Raw genomic sequence first — 17,460 nt, 5'->3', positions numbered from 1 at the left:
TCTGATTGTGGTTTAAAATTTATTTGAAATAAATTATTAGTTTGAATTTTTATTTAAATAGTATTTTGATATAATATTTTTATAAAATAAAATAATATTTTTTTCGTCTCATCAGAAAATATATAGTTATTTTTTCGTCATTGTACTTAATATTAAAAATATCTTTATATTTGTATAATTTATTATACAATTATCATTATATTTATACTATAAGATAGTAAAAAAAATATTTTTTTTCTTTATTTATACTATATTTTAATATAATACTTAATATTTATATACGAAAGAATTATATTTTTATTGGAATCATGTGAGTGAATAAAAAACACATTTTGAGTATTTAAAATATATTTTTGTGAGAAAAATATGTTTGATGATAAATAGTCCCTCCGTCCCAAAGAGAAGTATCTATTTGCTTTTTGCACGTAATTTTATAAATATTAATATTATATTGGGATATAATAGGAATAAAGTATAAATGAATAAAATAATCTTGTTAGTACGTGTAATATAAATGTAATGATATTTGTGTAATATATTATATTGTAAAGTTGTAAGGGTGTTTGTAATGTTAGGTAGATAGTAAAGGAAATGGATACTTTGTTATGAAACGAACTAAAATAGAAAAATAGATACTTTGTTATGGAACGAAGGGAGTATTAAATATGGTATTAACTGTAGTTTTCTTATACACTTTGTCGAATTACTAACTTTTATGTGCAGATAAAGTACATTTACTATATATATATTGTATTTTCGGTAATATTTATAGAGAATCATATTAGTAAAAAAATTATTGGATAGACAAACCTATATATATATATTTGCTTTTTACGCAAATTTTTTTATAAATTATAATATTAAAATGATAGTTGATAATGTAAAGACTTTTATTTTTATGTTTTAATTTGATTTGATGATATTGATATAAATAAAATAGTATAAGATTGCTTTAAATGGTTCGTCTAATGTGATTTGTTTGTCAGGAATAGTTTGCAGTATATTAGGCTCTGTCGGAGTTTACTCAGTGCACATTTTCGGGTGCGATAGTGGATTCCCACATCATAAAATAAAATAAAATAAGTTTGCCACTATTAGGTTTTGTCGAGAGTTTACCCAAAATGTACTTGTTGAGTAATATCTGCGAGTTTTCCTTCATTCAAATAATTTCCAATTAGAAACATATTACAAACAAATCTCTAGTTGTGTTTGCTTTCGCAGACGTTCCTTTTCTATTTCAAATTTAAATCATTACTGGGGAATTCATATGTAATTAAGGGGTTGTTTGACAAACAACTTTTTGAAGAGCTTTTAGCTTATTGAACAGCTTTTAGCTGTTTGATCAATCAAAAAACTAATTTAGGCGTTTGGTAAATTAGCTTTTTGGAATAGCTTTTTGGAAAAAAAAAGCTAATTTCTGAAAAGTTAACTTACCCAACGTTTTGAAATAGTTTTTTTTTGTAAAATTTTTTTATTCATTATATACCCTTAAAAATTTATTATGCATTTTACACAAATAAATATATTTTGATTATTTATTAACTATATTAGAACATTTTATTATATTATAGCTTTACTTTTATAAATTTAAAATAATTTATATTTATATTAAAATTACATTATATAAATTTTATACTAAAAATAAATTAAAATAAATTAAATTTATTGAAAATTATAAATATAATGAACTAATCGATAACTAACATAATAAATATATACATGAAAAATTTATTATTTTATATTTTACATAATTTTTAATAAAAAAAACTATTTATATATTTTAATAAAAATAAATACTTTTATAACACTTTTACAATTTTCAATAACTAATAATAAAAAATTTTAAACATTCTAAACTCAAAAGAACATAATTAAATATATTAGAAAAAAAAATAAAATAGAAATGTCTTCAATTATCATTTTACGTATAAACAACTAATATCAAACAGTTGTTTTACCAAACATTTTAATACAAACAGCTAATCGAATCAGCTAGTCAAATCAACTAATTGAATCAGCTAACAACTATCAGCTAATTGAATCAGCTAACAACTATCCGCTAATTGCCAAACACGCCCTAAGTGGTGGCATGTCCCATTAAAGATTTTATTTTATCAATTTTTATTTTATTTTATTTTTTTTAATGATTTAATAGTTGTAACACAACTAAAAATATTTAGTATTTCACTTAAAATTTGAAATGCCACTGATATTCAAATTTCTTTCCAGCGAACTATTTAAAATCTAAAATTTCATCGGTATTCAAATAATTAATTTATATTTTAAAATATAAACATACAAAAGTAATGCTACATCCGTCTGGCTTTAAAGGTTCGATTTATTTTTTTCGTGTTGATATTTGAATATTAATTATTATATTGAAATGTAATACAAATTAAGAAAAACTTACAAAATACTTTTATTAATGTTCTATAATACTAATAGAAAGACATTTGTAAAAAAAATTATATAAATATAAATATATTTTTAAGTTTAAGTATAATGACGCAAAAAGTAAATGTAATCTTCAGAGGCGGACAGATGAAATATTACATTATCATTTTTTCTATATTATAATAATAAATTTTTTATTAATATTTTAATATATATATATATTTAATTTATCTATTGTGCCACCCATAGAAAAAAATATAGATTATCTTTTTTTTATTATGGCTTAAAATTGATTTAAAATAAAATATTCATTTGAATTTTTATTTAAATATTACTTTAATTTCGCACTTTGTGAAAAAAATAATATATTTTTATTAAAATGGTACATAATTAATAATATTAATTTAAATTTAAAATCGTAAAAAAAGAAAAAAACAAATTGGGTAAAATATTAAATCAAACCATTATTTAAATTATTAATTTTTATTTCTTATATAAAATTAAAATTAGTTTATATTCAAAATATTATAAGAATGTCTATTTATACCATGAAATTAGATAATTACTTTAATTTAAAATTTTAGTTTTCAAAATATAAACTCTATAGACAAAACCACAAAAGCAAAATAGGTTTGAATAAGAAAGTAGTATGTACTTTTATAATTATTTCATATACAATGTATATTTTAATTTTGTAGCCTAATTCTATTGTGGTTTTATTTACATAATAATTATATTTATTATTCACTATTATAGAATAAAATATACCATTTATTTATTTTTATAAAAAATACAACATTCAAATTACTTTAAAAAAATTACCAATTAAACATAGAGTGTGTTTATGTTTTTTTAATTGAGTTATTTTTTTTTTTACATTAAATTCATACCTTTTTTTTTTGCGTCATAAAAAATTATTTTTATTACTTTTGGTAAAATATTGTACTTATGATAATAATAGTATATATATTTTCTCCGATCTGTAAAAATAGTTTATTTAGGATTTTTAAACTGGAACAAAAAATAATAATTAAATGTTAAAAATTTTAAGTTGACAATCTTAATAATAATAGGAAAAATTCAAGAACATACAATAAAGAAATAATTTCTATTGAGTGAACACACTATAAAAATTAATACTATAAAAATACGTAGGATTGAAGAATCCGGCAGGAGATGAAAATACAGGGCACCGGGGAGGGCAAAATAGTCATTTGACACTAGGCAGTAGAGAAAACTGATAGAATAGCAGAAAGCAGGGAGGAAGGTGAAGGGTGTGTTTTCAGTTTCACTCGTTCTTCCTTTCCTTTGTCCTTTTGGTTCTTTCTGCCCAAATATCTCATCTCATCTCCATCCCCTCAATATCTTCTTCCCATGGAGTTTTCCGGCCGCTGCCTCCACAATCTCTGACCCCTGGCCCCTTGATTGGTCGGCGCACCCGTTCAATTTGCTGTTCAGGTATGGGTTTATGGCTGTTTACCCCTCCCACGCATTCCCCTTTTTCTACACGTTTAGTTTATTGATTTGGTGCTGCTGTTCGTTTTACTGAATATTGGTGCAACTGGAAATGTGTGCTGTTGGAATTCATTGATTCGCTGGATGGATTTGGTCCGGATTTGTGAGCTTGTGATTTTGGATCGTCTTGATTTTTATGGAAGGGATCTTTTCCTTTTGTTTGGAAAATTAAGGTCACCGCTGGGGTTTTGAGCGGTTGTTGTTTGGCGTCTGGTAATTTGGTGTTTGCTGCGTCAATTTCATTCTATTGGATCTGTGAAGTTCTGTTATTTAGTTTGTAAGGAGAGGTGCTATTTTTTCGTGCGCATTAAGTGTTGTCGGCAGGATTTCCTTTTCTGTTGATGCTGTAAATGGAGAGCACTGACTAGTTTCTTTTTTTTTTTCATCATTTCAGTATTATTTGTATCTGTTCACTGTATTTGTGATTGGAATTAGTTCAGCTGTTCTCAGATCTGGTTTCTATGCGGTACTTATTTCTTTCTTGAGGTTTTAGTTTTATGTAATTTCAACCAACCATGTGAAGAATTACTGCAGAATAGTTTGTTGTATGGTTGATATGGAAAGAAAATAATTTGTTACAGTGGCTAACTATTTTTTGTATGCTCTGCCAGTAGACAGTTCTAACGCATCTTGAGTGCCAAATTTTAGGATTGATTAAATTGTGAATTCATGTAATTCATATCGATAAATTCTATATTACCTATCCCCGGTTTTGCTCTGTAAAGTTGTATTGCCAGATGGGTATCCAGATGTCCATTTTTTATCCTGATGATCACGAGTTAATCGTTTATACGTGCAATTAATGCCCATTCGATAGGATACACTGTTGTATGAGTTGGCAACAGCGTGGAGTTTGTTTTTACACTGAGGTGTTTTGGGAGGGTGGGTCACTTTTCCAGCTAATATTCATCTATTCTAAAAGGAAATTATTTTTACGCAGATGCCGTAAGATTCAGGTTTTGAGAGCAATACTGTATGCATATTGGTTCCTGATTCCATTGCTTTCTTGTCAGAATATTCTGGATTTGATTGGTTGATATTTAAACTACCTGTCGTTTAGATTGCACCAATTTGTGGCGGCGGCTGTGTATATTCGTAATACTACTTGGGTCTCTTGGCATCGATAAGCAAGCCAGCGGCCATGGGCTCTCGATTTCCTTCTCATCAGTTAAGCAATGGCCTCTATGTGTCGGGTCGGCCAGAGCAGCCAAAAGAGAAAACTCCAACAATGAGTTCAGTTGCCATGCCTTACACTGGGGGTGATATCAAAAAGTCTGGGGAACTTGGTAAAATGTTTGATATCCCTACCGATGGATCCAGGTCTCGGAAATCAGGTCCCTTGAACAATGCTCCCTCCAGAACAGGTTCATTTGCTGGTGCATCTTCCCACTCAGGCCAATTAAATTCTGTGAGTCGGGGCTCCGTTTCAGCTGGGGGTGCTGGGTCTGGTTCAATGAAGAAGACAAATTCCGGTCCACTCAATAAACACGGTGAGCCTATTAAAAAGTCATCAGGTCCTCAAGGAGGGTCTCGCCACAATTCTGGTCCTCTTCCTCCAGTCCTCCCAACTACTGGCCTTATTACATCTGGACCTCTGAACTCATCTGGGGCTCCCCGTAAGGCATCTGGTCCGTTGGAGTCTACCATGTCGATGAAGTCGCACCATCCTCCAGTTGTTAATAATCCGGCTGTTACGAATCTCAGCCAGGATGATGAGTATTCATTCAGGAAGAGCTTCCCCAAGCCAATCCTTTGGGCTATCATTCTTCTTTTCATCATGGGATTTATTGCTGGTGGTTTCATCCTTGGAGCTGTTCACAACCCGATCCTCCTTGTTGTTGTTGTTGTACTTTTTGCTGCAGTGGCTGCCGTGTTTACATGGAATACTTGCTGGGGAAGGAGAGCTATCACTGGCTTTATAGCTAGCCATCCAGATGTTGAGTTACGATATGCAAAAGATGGTCAATTTGTCAAAGTTTCTGGGGTATGCAATATTTTTATCTTTTATAATCTTAAGATTCCCTTTTCTAATTAATAAGTCACACCCCTTCACTGCACTCCGAACATAGGTCATTGCTGTCTTGCAACTTTGTGAAGCTTCTAAATCTTGACACTTTTGAGCATACCTTTTGAATTCTAAATTCTATGTGTCTTGATCATTAAAAAGTTCTGTAATATGCATCTTTAATGCCCATCCAGAAAAAGAAATATGTATATTCGATTACAGGGTGGGCATTACCTTAGCTGATAATTACAACATAAAGATAAAACTGTCATCTGAAGTAAACAAAAAGATGTGTCTGGACTCTCGCTGAAGTTTTGTTGTTTTTTCCTTTTTGCAAAGTCATCCCGTGTTATGTTGCAGTATGCTATCTGAAGTTAATATACCTCTACTTTTGAAGGTTGTTACCTGTGGAAATGTTCCTCTTGAATCATCATTTCAGAAAGTTCCTCGATGTGTGTATACATCCACAAGCTTGTATGAGTATCGGGGTTGGGATTCAAAAGCAGCAAACCCCACTCATCGTCGCTTTACCTGGGGCCTTCGAACATCTGAGGTGAGAACAGAATGTTGGTTTATAAAGTAGTTAGTTATGGGATCACATGATCTTTTCACCCAGCTCCATCATCTTCTTTTTTCTTTTTATCCTCTGAGAAACCGATCATTATTCTCCTGATCAGTTGGGAAATTGTTTGCAAATCATGTCTCCATCTTGACAACATTAAATGCATAAATCAATTAATCTTTGAGTCTCCAGTGTTTATGATAAAAATCGTAGTCGCATGTTTCTAGAATTTGCAATTTCCATCCCTGAGGAAATCCCACGCCATTTATTGAGAATATGGATCTTATACCCTGCTATTCAGTCCGTGGTTTACTGAATTTGTTAGGTTTTTGAAATATTAAATTGATTGAGGATATATTTGATTAGACTCTTGAGAGCAAAGAATAAAAGTTAAATAAAATAAATGTAATTACTTGTATATTTGCTCATTCATTTTGTTTGATTGCAGAGGCATGTTGTTGACTTCTATATCTCTGATTACCAATCTGGTTTGAGGGCTTTGGTTAAGGCTGGCTATGGTGCAAAAGTAACTCCCTACGTTGATGAATCAGTTGTGGTCGACATCAATCCATCGAACAGGGATATGTCCCCTGAATTCGTCCGGTGGTTAGGAGATCGAAAGCTTTCAAGTGATGATCGATTAATGCGACTCAAAGAAGGGTTAGATTCTTTCTACAAACCTTCAATAAAATTTGCTGTTGGATTGTCACATTTGGGCGAACAATATATATATATACACACACACACATACTAAATGAAGATATCATGATGATGAATCTGAACCTAATTATACACTGGTAAGTGGTAAAATTGGATCGTTGCTCATGGGTTTTACGTCTTCTATCATCTATCTATCTTAGGTACATCAAAGAAGGCAGCTCTGTTAGCGTCATGGGAGTCGTTCAACGGAATGAAAGTGTCTTGATGATTGTTCCACCGCCCGAACCCTTTTCAACAGGATGCCAATGGAGCAAGTTCATTCTCCCCGCCAGCCTCGAAGGCATCGTGCTGAGATGTGAGGACTCTTCGAAGATGGATGTCATACCAGTTTAACAGGCGCAGGCAGGCGGATGCACTCGATCCCCTGCGCGCATCTTAATGTTAAGCACACAGAAAGATTGGAAAATTCAGACTCTCCCTTCTTACAGAAATGGTAGAAAGCCCTCTTCTTCTTCTTCTTCTTTGTCTATTGTCGAATAGTTTGTATAGATTCCGGCGTTTTTTCTTCGATTTCAAAGTGTCTGATTTTGATCCCAGTGTGTGTTTATTCCCAGTCGCCTTGGAGTGAATTACATTTTCTGTGCAATGGAGGGCCTCTATGGACTTGAGGATTTTTTTATTCTTATTTTGTTGGGGTTTTTTAATCTTTGAAATTTGATGGATGGATGGTCAAACTGCTGATAATTCTTCTTGTGTTGTTGAGGAAACAAACAGCCATGCCATATGTTTATGCATGCCTTGAAACAGTATTATTCTTTTTTGCTCTTTAGCTTCTTTTGTAAACATGTTTGTGCTGCTTTCTTTCACTCCGTTGAATGACATAAATTTAATTGACCGACTGAGTGGCTGACTTTGAGATACTATTAGCTATTTTGGGTTCGTTGTTATGTGCTCTTTATTTATTTGTTTTAATAGTAATTTTAATGTAGTAGTAATATTTTAGGATAGAAGAAATAAATAATAGAATTTTAGTAAAAATTGCTCATGTTCAAATTTTGTAATAGTATTTAGTGACAATTTAACTAGTATTGGAGTTTGTTTGTTTAATTTTTATTATTTTGTGAGATAAGTATTACTGCATTATTTTTTTGAAATATGGAGAAAACGAATCGTAGAAAGATCATTGTGTGCGGCATCCGAGCTAAGCCATCAAGTCCACTGGTCACACGTGATTTGCTTAACGAATATATAAAACAAATTACTTATGTTTTTGGAAGACGAAATATATATTTTAAAATATTCATGGGAGTAGTCACTAGTCACAAAAATGAAATGTTGGATGAACACATGTTTTAAATAAACATGATTTATTTAATGGCGAAAGCCTAACTGAACACAACAAACACGTCCATAATTTTTCCAGTCAATTTTATGTCGTCCTACGGGTAGCCGCTGGCTTGCTCTGTTCGATCTTCACTTCTTCTTTCTCCGGCGAGGCGCCGACGGTCTTGTCTTTGAACTCTTTGGTCTTTTCTGCTTTTAATACTTCCTATTGGAGCATGTAGTTTAGGCTCAAGCTGGAGCAGTCATTCTGGCAAACAAATTCCAAGGATCTTATGTTTCGCAAGAAGGTTAAGGTTTTATCATTTCAAAATGCTTATGTGTACCTCTGCGCATTATTCTTGTAATATCGCACCCTAATTCATCTAATTGATTGGATCATGGCTATCAGGAGGACATTTTGTGAGTTTGTAATTGCAATAATCGCATGAATCCACTTCATTACTGATTTGAATACAATTTTAATAGAAATTCTATTTTTAGGTGATGCTATGCTTCTTAGAGTTACTTTCTTCACACCACAAGTTTTAGGTAGTTGACATTCTTTGGATCCCGCACAATTCATGGAAGTTCTGAGAATATATAGATAGATATAAATATGTTTTCCTGTAAGAAAATAAAATGAGCATAAAGGGATGATGTAGGTTCTTGGAATGCACTCTACTGAGAAAGATGCCGAGCACTTTAGCTGTATCTGGGAATAAGGTTATGCTCTCAAGATTTATGTAATGAGAATGTTAGACTTACAGTGGTATGATGTGCAATATATTTTTTGAAAAATAGATACTTTTTATGTGAATATATATGCTACAGATAATCTTGAACTCCAGTTGCATACATTAGAAAAACCTCTTCTTAAAGGCAAAGCTATGAAAAGTTCCTTATGGATTAGTTAATCACTTTCAATCTCACATGTAGGCATCTTCTCTAATTCCAAATTTCATTGCACAAAAGTTCATAGGAACCTTTCATGTGAAAGGTGAACTTGTCTACATAAATCAAGTGATGTTACAATAATTCCATGGATTACTTTCATTTGATCCTTTGTGTGTCCTATAACTGGAAAGATGCATGATCAGACAGATCAAAGAGGGGGGAAGGGGGGTGCGGCTTCTGCTTTGCATTTTTCATGGTTGTCATTGGTTATCAATGCTGTAAATCCTTCTCTTATGATTCACTAGTATATACGGGAACAAAAACATTTCTGCATTTGTTCTTGAACTGAAACTAAGCTCAACTATTCTTCTCTCATCTTATACTCATACATCCTTTTTTTTTTCCCTTTGTTAAAGTAGAAGATTTTATATTAATAGAAACCAAACAAGTGTTACATTAGGATGAAGAGTGAGAACACGTAACCAAAACATTAGATATGACATGGATGAAACTAATAGACACCAAGAGCTTAGAAAGGTTAAAACCCTTGATCACTTCGGGATTCTTAGAGCCAAGCAATAAGTTCCACTCCAATCGGGTCTCGATGTTGCAAGGAAGACACTCAGGGTGTGTTTGTTTGGGGCTTTGAATTTGAATAGTTCTAAGATGTGATATAAATAGGTAGATGTTTTGAATGTAAAGTTGATTTTTAGTAGAATATAAAAAATAAAAAATAGGTGTTTGAGTTGATTTTTTTGGAAGAAAAAATTTGATATATAGTATAGTTTGGGTGAACTTTGATATAAGAACACACCCTCAGATTATTTCCACTTCTTGGAATGTGTTGGACGACTATGTCTGGGTGCCTGCAAATTATATTTCCGATCTAGTTTATTTTGAAGCTGGGATTCCACAGTGGTGTGCTCTGGAAATCCAAAGATAGAAACATAGGCAGAGAATTCAATAGAAAATTAAGAACTAAGGGTGTGTTTGTTCGTGGGTTTTCATTTTTGAGTTTGGATTTTTGAATAGTAAAAATTTGAATTTGAATAATTGTTTAATGTGATATAAATAGATGTTGATGTGATATTTTAAATGTAAAATAAATTTGTAGTATAATATAAAATAAGAAAATTAATTGTTTGATTTGATATTTTTGAAGAGAAAAAAAAATTTGAATAGTAAAAATCAGTACAAAACTCACAAAAGAACACAACCTAAGAGTTTAAGACTAAGAAGAGAACCGCCCTTAGAGTACCTGAGCGAGAACATAGAAGGACTGAGGTTATAGCCAAACTATAAGATTTCCAGGCCCCTAGCTCTATGTTTTGCAAATAAATAAACCATTTCATATGCTGAGTGAGAGATGTGGCGAAAAGTGATACTGGGACATCTAGAGATGTAGAGATAGAGCTTATCGATGTTTGCATTATTCTTCCAAGGAGGGGTAGCATCGTGAATCCAACCTAAAGCATTTTTAGAATCACACTCGATGTAAAATCTAGGGCAACGGCCTAAGCTGATCAAGCCGCATGTTAGAGGATGTAGGTGATGGCAGTAACTCAGCTATGTTAGAGTCTGCAGCCTGCTATCACAGTATGGATTGGAAGAATGAAGCTGATGTGTTCTAATGGTTCTCTTATGAGTACTCCAATACGGCTAGGGTCCAACTTACCAAATGCTGAACCGTATGAGTTGATTTTTCCACCAACCATGGATAGGGGAGGACCAAGTGAGGGACCAAGTGATAGAGAGACGCATAATAGACCTTCTTTTATTACATTAAAGATGTCTTGAGGGAGTAAGAAGCGCATGTGTGGTATCAAGGTCAAGTGTGCTTACTAAAGAATTAAGTGGTTTAGCATTTGAGCGTAATGTATCCCAGCTGTGAATGAAAAAACCTATACTCTCTTGCTTGAGGGGGAGTGTGGAAAAATGTCATACAATATGATATTGTGGAAAGAGGCATGTAGTACAATGAAAAGAATTATTTCTCTTTTTTATCAATTGATGAAGGAATCTCCGGCCCTGTGAAGAATGAAGCTGCCATATAGAAGGCCTTAAAAGAGCTGCATAGTGTTGAGCTGAAGAAGGTCCTAAGAGGCTTTGAAATGTTTAGATTGAAACAGTTTGGGCTTGAGCTTTGCTAGGCCATCTTAACCATACCATCTATTTTGGCAATAGTGGCAATATATTTCTCTGTTTTTGTTGACCAACTATAATAATCTCCAACCAAATCTTCAATTTTTTTGAAGGGTCAAATAATATTTTTTCCTATTCAATTTTATATAACTTAATAAAGTTATAAATAGCATTCAATTAAATACCATATTTTGTCTATTTATTTATTTTTATTTGATGACTATTATAATATTTTAAATTTTGTCATTAAATAATTTATGTCAATCTTACCATAATTATATACAACTAATTAACTATAAATATCAATAAATAATATATCAACAAATACATATTTTACTACAAATATCAATTAAAATATAAAAAAATTATTTTATAAATAATATTAATAATAATAAAAATGGTCTAAAACAATCTGTGGAATAGTATAGCACTTCCCAACTGCAGGGTGGATTGGAGCTTTCCCATGCATAAATAGTAATTTTATCATTTATGCATGGTCAGTTGGAAATGATTTTACTTAGTGTACTAAGATTTCGTCACCCGTCAAAGGTGAAGAGAAGTTCTTCCCACTATCCAGTGAACGGATGTCAAAGGCAATTTGATTAAGGACTAGGAGAGATTGGCCTGAGTTGGAAAATATGTTGGAGAAACGATGGTAGACTCCCAATTTGATGTCATTCAAAGAGTTTAAGGTGGTCTACCCATTGACACTCAATGTGAGAATTTTGTTGGTAGCTTGCCTAGATGATATGAATTTGTGGAAGAATTTTGAGTTCACATAACTATCCGCTATCCAAGAAATCCTGGATTTTGTCATTCAGCTTCATTATAAGATTCAATATTGAAGGCCTAAAGTTGGGATTCTCGAACCAATGGTTAAAAAACTAGAAGGTTTAGGGCCTAAAGGCTGGAACTTGGGCAGTAACTAGATTGGGTGATGATGAGAGGTTATGTTTGCAGACAAGATTGATAAGGAGCAGGTATATGAGCTCTGGAATGAGGAGGGGGCAAAGCCCTTGCTCGTGTACTGGAGGTGGGGACAAACTTAGGCTTGCTTTTGGAGGCTTGGACTTTTAATTATCACTTCTTTTTTTGCTTTGCTTAGCTTTTAGAGCGAAAGAAGCGTCGAAGGGGTCGGGTCCTCTCGGATAGAAAAGGAAGCCGCGGATGTATTATGAACTTTTATTATTCTTTGTTTGGGCTTTTGTTATGTCTTTAGGATATGTAAAGTGTTAATTAGGATTTTGAAGGACATTTGCCTTTTAATGGAATAAAAGTTGCCGGAATGTTGTCTGGGCAAACCGAATTCTCCGTTTGATTGTTCTTGACTTACCAAGTACACAAGGGTATAAATCAAAATAATGTTTGTACATTTACATATGAAAGATAGTGAATCATCTTTCACAATAAGTTCAAAGAGGGACAAGGTGTTCAAGATTGGTGAGGAGTTTCCCAAAAAGCAAGTAGATTCGAAAATGTTCATTTATTGCTGAAGTGGCTTTAATTTGAAATAGTATCCAAGAAAGCTCCCCGCTAAAGTTTGATACTTTAAGTCGCTCCATTAAAAAATATAAGTGAAACTATTTTGGCAACAACTATTATAAAGGGTAGGTATTGAAATTGTATCTGAGAAATGTGCTTGAAGAACAACAAGGTGAATATATATATATATATGTTGCATTATTTTTGACAAATATCTTGTATGCACAATGACAAAAGTAGAAGGTACAATCAAATTAGAACATAAAAACGAGTCTGTGATACCCGGAGTTGAGTAGAGTTAAGTTGAATTTAAAAGGGTTGATTAGATTATGTATATCAATAATGTGCATATGCTCTAGGAAAATTTCAGGATGGATGAAGTGACTCTTTTTGACCTATAGGGCCAGTCTACGATCCCAAGACGCTTGACTTGCGTGGCTTGTAGGCCGAGGGTGTTATAGAGCCTCTTTCAGTATAGGAATAATCACTACAATGTAGAATCACGTCTGTGCTTCACTGCAATTAAAGCTATTGTCAAAAGCTATGCAAGAGAAATATACACATGTTGTGGAGTTTGAATATGGTGATTTAGGCCATATACAACTGGCATTTATGAATACGTTGAGTAACAAAATAAAACATGCAAAGGATCTTGTGATGATGAAATAGGAAACCAACTACAACATATGACATGGAGATAAGATACTCAATGAGGTGGGGATTTAATTGGACAAAGAAAAGGGTTGTTTTTCTACCCTCAAACTTTCGGAAAAGGAAAAGCAAAAGAGGTTAGTAAATAAATAACCAAGCCTATCCTGCTGTATACAACACTATCTTAAGAATTTGTTTAGGACTTTGAAAATCTTTCATATTTCATCTCTTGCTCTCTTGCACTTGAGATGTTTACAAAATAATGGGAGAGTGCCTTCTATAGCCAAGTTACAAGAGGAGGCCAATGCCTTGTTTGATAGGATTACTTCATTTCTTAAACTTAATGATTAACTACATAATCCTATTATGTGACAACTAAGTTACCCTGTATATTTCATCTTATCCAATTTCCATGATGCATGAAACACATTGAATTCTATTACCACTTTGTCCATGACAAGGTTCAAGAAGGATTATCTCTACATAATATGTCAAGTCTAAAGACCAGTTTGGAGATGTATTCACGAAGCCACTAAGTGCAGTACAAATAAACCATATTTGTAACAAGCTAGGCATGATATATACATATATATACACACTAACTTGAGGGGAGTGTTGACTATATAGTTTAGATAGTTAGATTATGATAGGCTTATTAGAGTTTATTTGGTTTGATAGATTCTATATTTATATATATGCATGTAACATGTTTATAAGAAGAATCATATTCTCTACAACAAAAAATCAATATTGTATTAAATACACATAAAAAAGTTATTAAGAAAATTATAAAGCAATTGTGTGTTTTTTCGTGTGTGTGTTTTATGTTGTTTGTTTGGATATGTTTGGAGGTAAAGTAATAGTTTTAATAGTTAAAATGTAGAAATGGGGTGCGGGAAGGAGAAATACAAAAGAACACACCATGATTATATAAAAAATTATCGAGTTGTTGATTAATGAAGTACTCATTAATTTAAATTACATATTAATTTCTATGTCTTATAAGTTCACAAAGATGAAAACAGTAATGAATCTACAATACTTAAAATGTTATCAAAAGCCCAAATAAAATCAATATGAAATAAAATAAATAAATGAAAGGATACCCACATGAAATCAAAATCCAAACATTGCAACAAATAAATCTAGCATTCAACCCTGTTATTCAACAAGCCACCTCTAGCATTTTTATTCTTCACCATCTTAATAAATCTCTAGAAATTGAGGATTTTATTTCTTCATTACAAGAATTTGGCCTAACAGGGATCCTTGGAAGGAGAAATTGTCAAAGTATTAAATGATTCCACGAATCTTGGTTGGACCTTTGGCTCTTCAACCCTTTGGAAGTTAGATTATGAATATTAACAAGCTTCACTTTTACAATGATAAGTTTACCCTCATCATTTTTCAACATATTCCCAAGAGTGCTAATGGCGTCGTTGGCTTCTTTGCTACGCACGGTGCCATGGGAAATGATGAGTTATCTATTTGGATGTAGCATTTTCCTCTATCAAGCTTTCTATTAATAAAACATATTCACTTTCAAAAAAAAAAAAAAAAAAACAAAATATACTTGTGCTACTTAGAAAATACCTTTGACAGGGAACATTCTTATTCCTTAATTTTATTTTAATCATGTATGACGAGATATATACACACAAAAACATGATAATCTCTTTAGAAGGAATTTGATTATGCTATGTGGGAGAGAAAGCACAATTGTATGCTACATATTTTATGGATGATTGAGATTCTGTAATATGATATTTTTTGGAAGGGAACATGCTGCTACATGTGAGAATGAAAATATAATTTCCTCTGAGCAGAAACTTAGCTGTGTTTACTTGTGTTTTGGGATGTTTTTTGTTGTTTGTTTTAAATTTGAATTTTTTGGAGGGAAAAATAGTGGATGTTGGTTGACTCCGGTAAAAATTTAAATAAATAATTAATTCATATCCCTGCAAGCTTAAATTTTTAGATGAAACGATCATTTACATCGTCCAACATTATAATAAGATGTTGAAAACAAAGATGTTTGGTGTGCGCTAATGGAAAATTTGAATTATTTTGAAATATCTAATCAGGTCTTTATATCTTACTGTTCCATGGAGGAGTCATTTTTTGATATGATTTGCCGTGAAATTATAATAACATTCTCATTCTTCCCAAATTAATAGTCAGCCATTTCATCTGCAATGCTCTCTTTGGCTCGTGTCTTTTCCACATCATAAAGATGTTGAAAACAAGACCTGGTGGTGGAGATAGAGAGCAACAAAGGCAAAGAGGTAAAAATGGTGTCAAAGAAGCCACAGAGGATGAAGTTGGCGTCACTTTCAGTCTTTAGAATACTCTGTTACACCAAGATGCAAAACATAGTTTATTTATAGGCACTGTTATGTGATTTCTATGTGGACAGTTTGTTCATTATAGGCAATATATAATGAGATTTTACCATATCATCTTCTAGACTCTTCTATTATTGATCATAGAGCAGCCCTAGTGCCTTGAATTGTATAATCTACTTCACTTTGAGGTTGCTTTAGGACTGGAGCCACTTATTTTAAAGAATGACCATCGACTTTAATAATGTCTTTATTTCTCTGGTCAAATTTTCCTGAAGCATTTTCAAGAATTGAACCATTTCTAAATTTTGTTATGATTTGGCATTTCTTCATCTCATTGATCTTTTGTTTATTTAAAAACTATATATCGGCAGGCTCTTGCAGACATGGAAGCAATCAGTGTGCTGCTTGAGTAGCAGAAAAATGGTATTACAATGGAAGAAATTACGGTGAAATTCGATATGCAGTCTTCATGTTGCATTGGAACCATGTATGATTTGTGATGCAGATTTATCACTATTTGGCATGACCAGACAAAATATATGCTGTTTCGTTGGAAGATTTAATTCATGTATAAACTTTAAGTCACATTTTATGTTTCTTGTGCAGGGGCAGTTTATAATCTTGCCATGCAAATGACAAGTTTGGAGGCTATGGAGCAATATTTCTGTACAGAGGTTGTCCCAAGTAGCTTACAAGGTTTAATTTTTATTTTAAAATAAATTCATATGAACTCATGGATTCTTGACAATGGCCTGGTAGTTATGTTTCTAAGAAAATAGGTAAGGTGCTTCTCTTTAGTTGTTGATCCGCCTGCGAATACTTCATAACGTTTTGGGTGTGTTCAAAACCAAAATCAAAATCCTACAGTTACATAAACTAGCATATGTGCATAACAAACAGAAATTTCATGCTTGTAACTAATCCTTGTGTATGGATCTACCTTTAAACGATATCACATATTTTTGCTCTTAATTAAGCTTGGTGAAATAGCCAAGCACATGAATGCTCGAGTGGCAGTGTAATGGAAAATGCCAGCGAGCAATGGGATGCTCACATTTTGCATTCAAAACTGATATAGAGCACCCGAATCCCATCTGCACGAATGCTGTTGAAATAGCATATGTTATCCAACTAATCTTGATGTGTCCTCAATCTTTAGGTTCCACTGAAAATTCAGTTTGGAACTTGCTACCTGGAATGTCACTCGAATCGATCAACCGTGTATTACGACACCTTGAAGAAAAAAAAACCACATTCTGAAACTAGATGTTGATTCAGCAATCGAATTCAAGCTTCTTGCAGCTGTCTATCTTGTTCTAAAGCCATTCTCTTGTGATGTCATCTCCAAATCCCTCAATAGAATATGGTCAAATATGTACTAAACCAAACCAAACTTGGATCATGCAACAATCACTACAATCAATCTGATCTACTAAAACTTCACACACTCACACGTACAACAATCAAATTTGGTCAAATTCAAACTA

General features: G+C 32.5%; 1 protein-coding gene and 1 long non-coding RNA gene across 6 annotated transcripts; both read left to right on the top strand.

Annotated features, from left to right (window-relative positions):
• The first annotated feature begins 3,648 nt into the window (after nt 1-3,648).
• Nucleotides 3,649-8,066, top strand: LOC127266240 (uncharacterized membrane protein At1g16860-like). 5 transcript variants are annotated; one of them, XM_051296422.1, is made up of 6 exons: nt 3,649-3,852; nt 4,850-4,865; nt 4,970-5,893; nt 6,312-6,467; nt 6,925-7,136; nt 7,337-8,066. In XM_051296422.1, exons 3-6 carry the CDS (start codon nt 5,051-5,053, stop codon nt 7,527-7,529), a joined length of 1,404 nt encoding a protein of 467 aa, XP_051152379.1. In that variant the 5' UTR covers nt 3,649-3,852; nt 4,850-4,865; nt 4,970-5,050; the 3' UTR covers nt 7,530-8,066. The 5 variants fall into 5 exon arrangements, with proteins under 5 accessions (XP_051152379.1, XP_051152378.1, XP_051152377.1 ...); XM_051296421.1 differs by having other exon boundaries at nt 4,850-4,882; XM_051296420.1 differs by lacking the exon at nt 4,850-4,865 and having other exon boundaries at nt 4,923-5,893.
• A 440-nt stretch (nt 8,067-8,506) lies between these two features.
• Nucleotides 8,507-16,930, top strand: LOC127266239 (uncharacterized). The gene is made up of 3 exons (XR_007842118.1): nt 8,507-8,767; nt 16,345-16,460; nt 16,580-16,930. It is a non-coding gene; the product is annotated as an uncharacterized LOC127266239 (long non-coding RNA).
• Nucleotides 16,931-17,460: the final 530 nt, after the last annotated feature.

Source organism: Andrographis paniculata, unplaced genomic scaffold (assembly GCF_009805555.1).
Source record: "Andrographis paniculata isolate CXL003 unplaced genomic scaffold, ASM980555v1 Contig75END, whole genome shotgun sequence".
NCBI lineage: Eukaryota > Viridiplantae > Streptophyta > Magnoliopsida > Lamiales > Acanthaceae > Andrographis > Andrographis paniculata.
The sequence above is the reverse complement of the archived record's forward strand: the minus strand, read 5'-3'. Positions and strand labels throughout refer to the sequence as shown.

Excerpts from the sequence above, each read along its gene's own strand:
- LOC127266240 (XM_051296420.1), top strand. The coding sequence starts at position 5,051 with ATGGGCTCTCGATTTCCTTCTCATCAGTTAAGCAATGGCCTCTATGTG. Across the intron at positions 5,894-6,311 it reads AATTTGTCAAAGTTTCTGGG|GTTGTTACCTGTGGAAATGT; the intron begins GTATGCAATATT and ends CTACTTTTGAAG. Across the intron at positions 7,137-7,336 it reads TTAATGCGACTCAAAGAAGG|GTACATCAAAGAAGGCAGCT; the intron begins GTTAGATTCTTT and ends TATCTATCTTAG.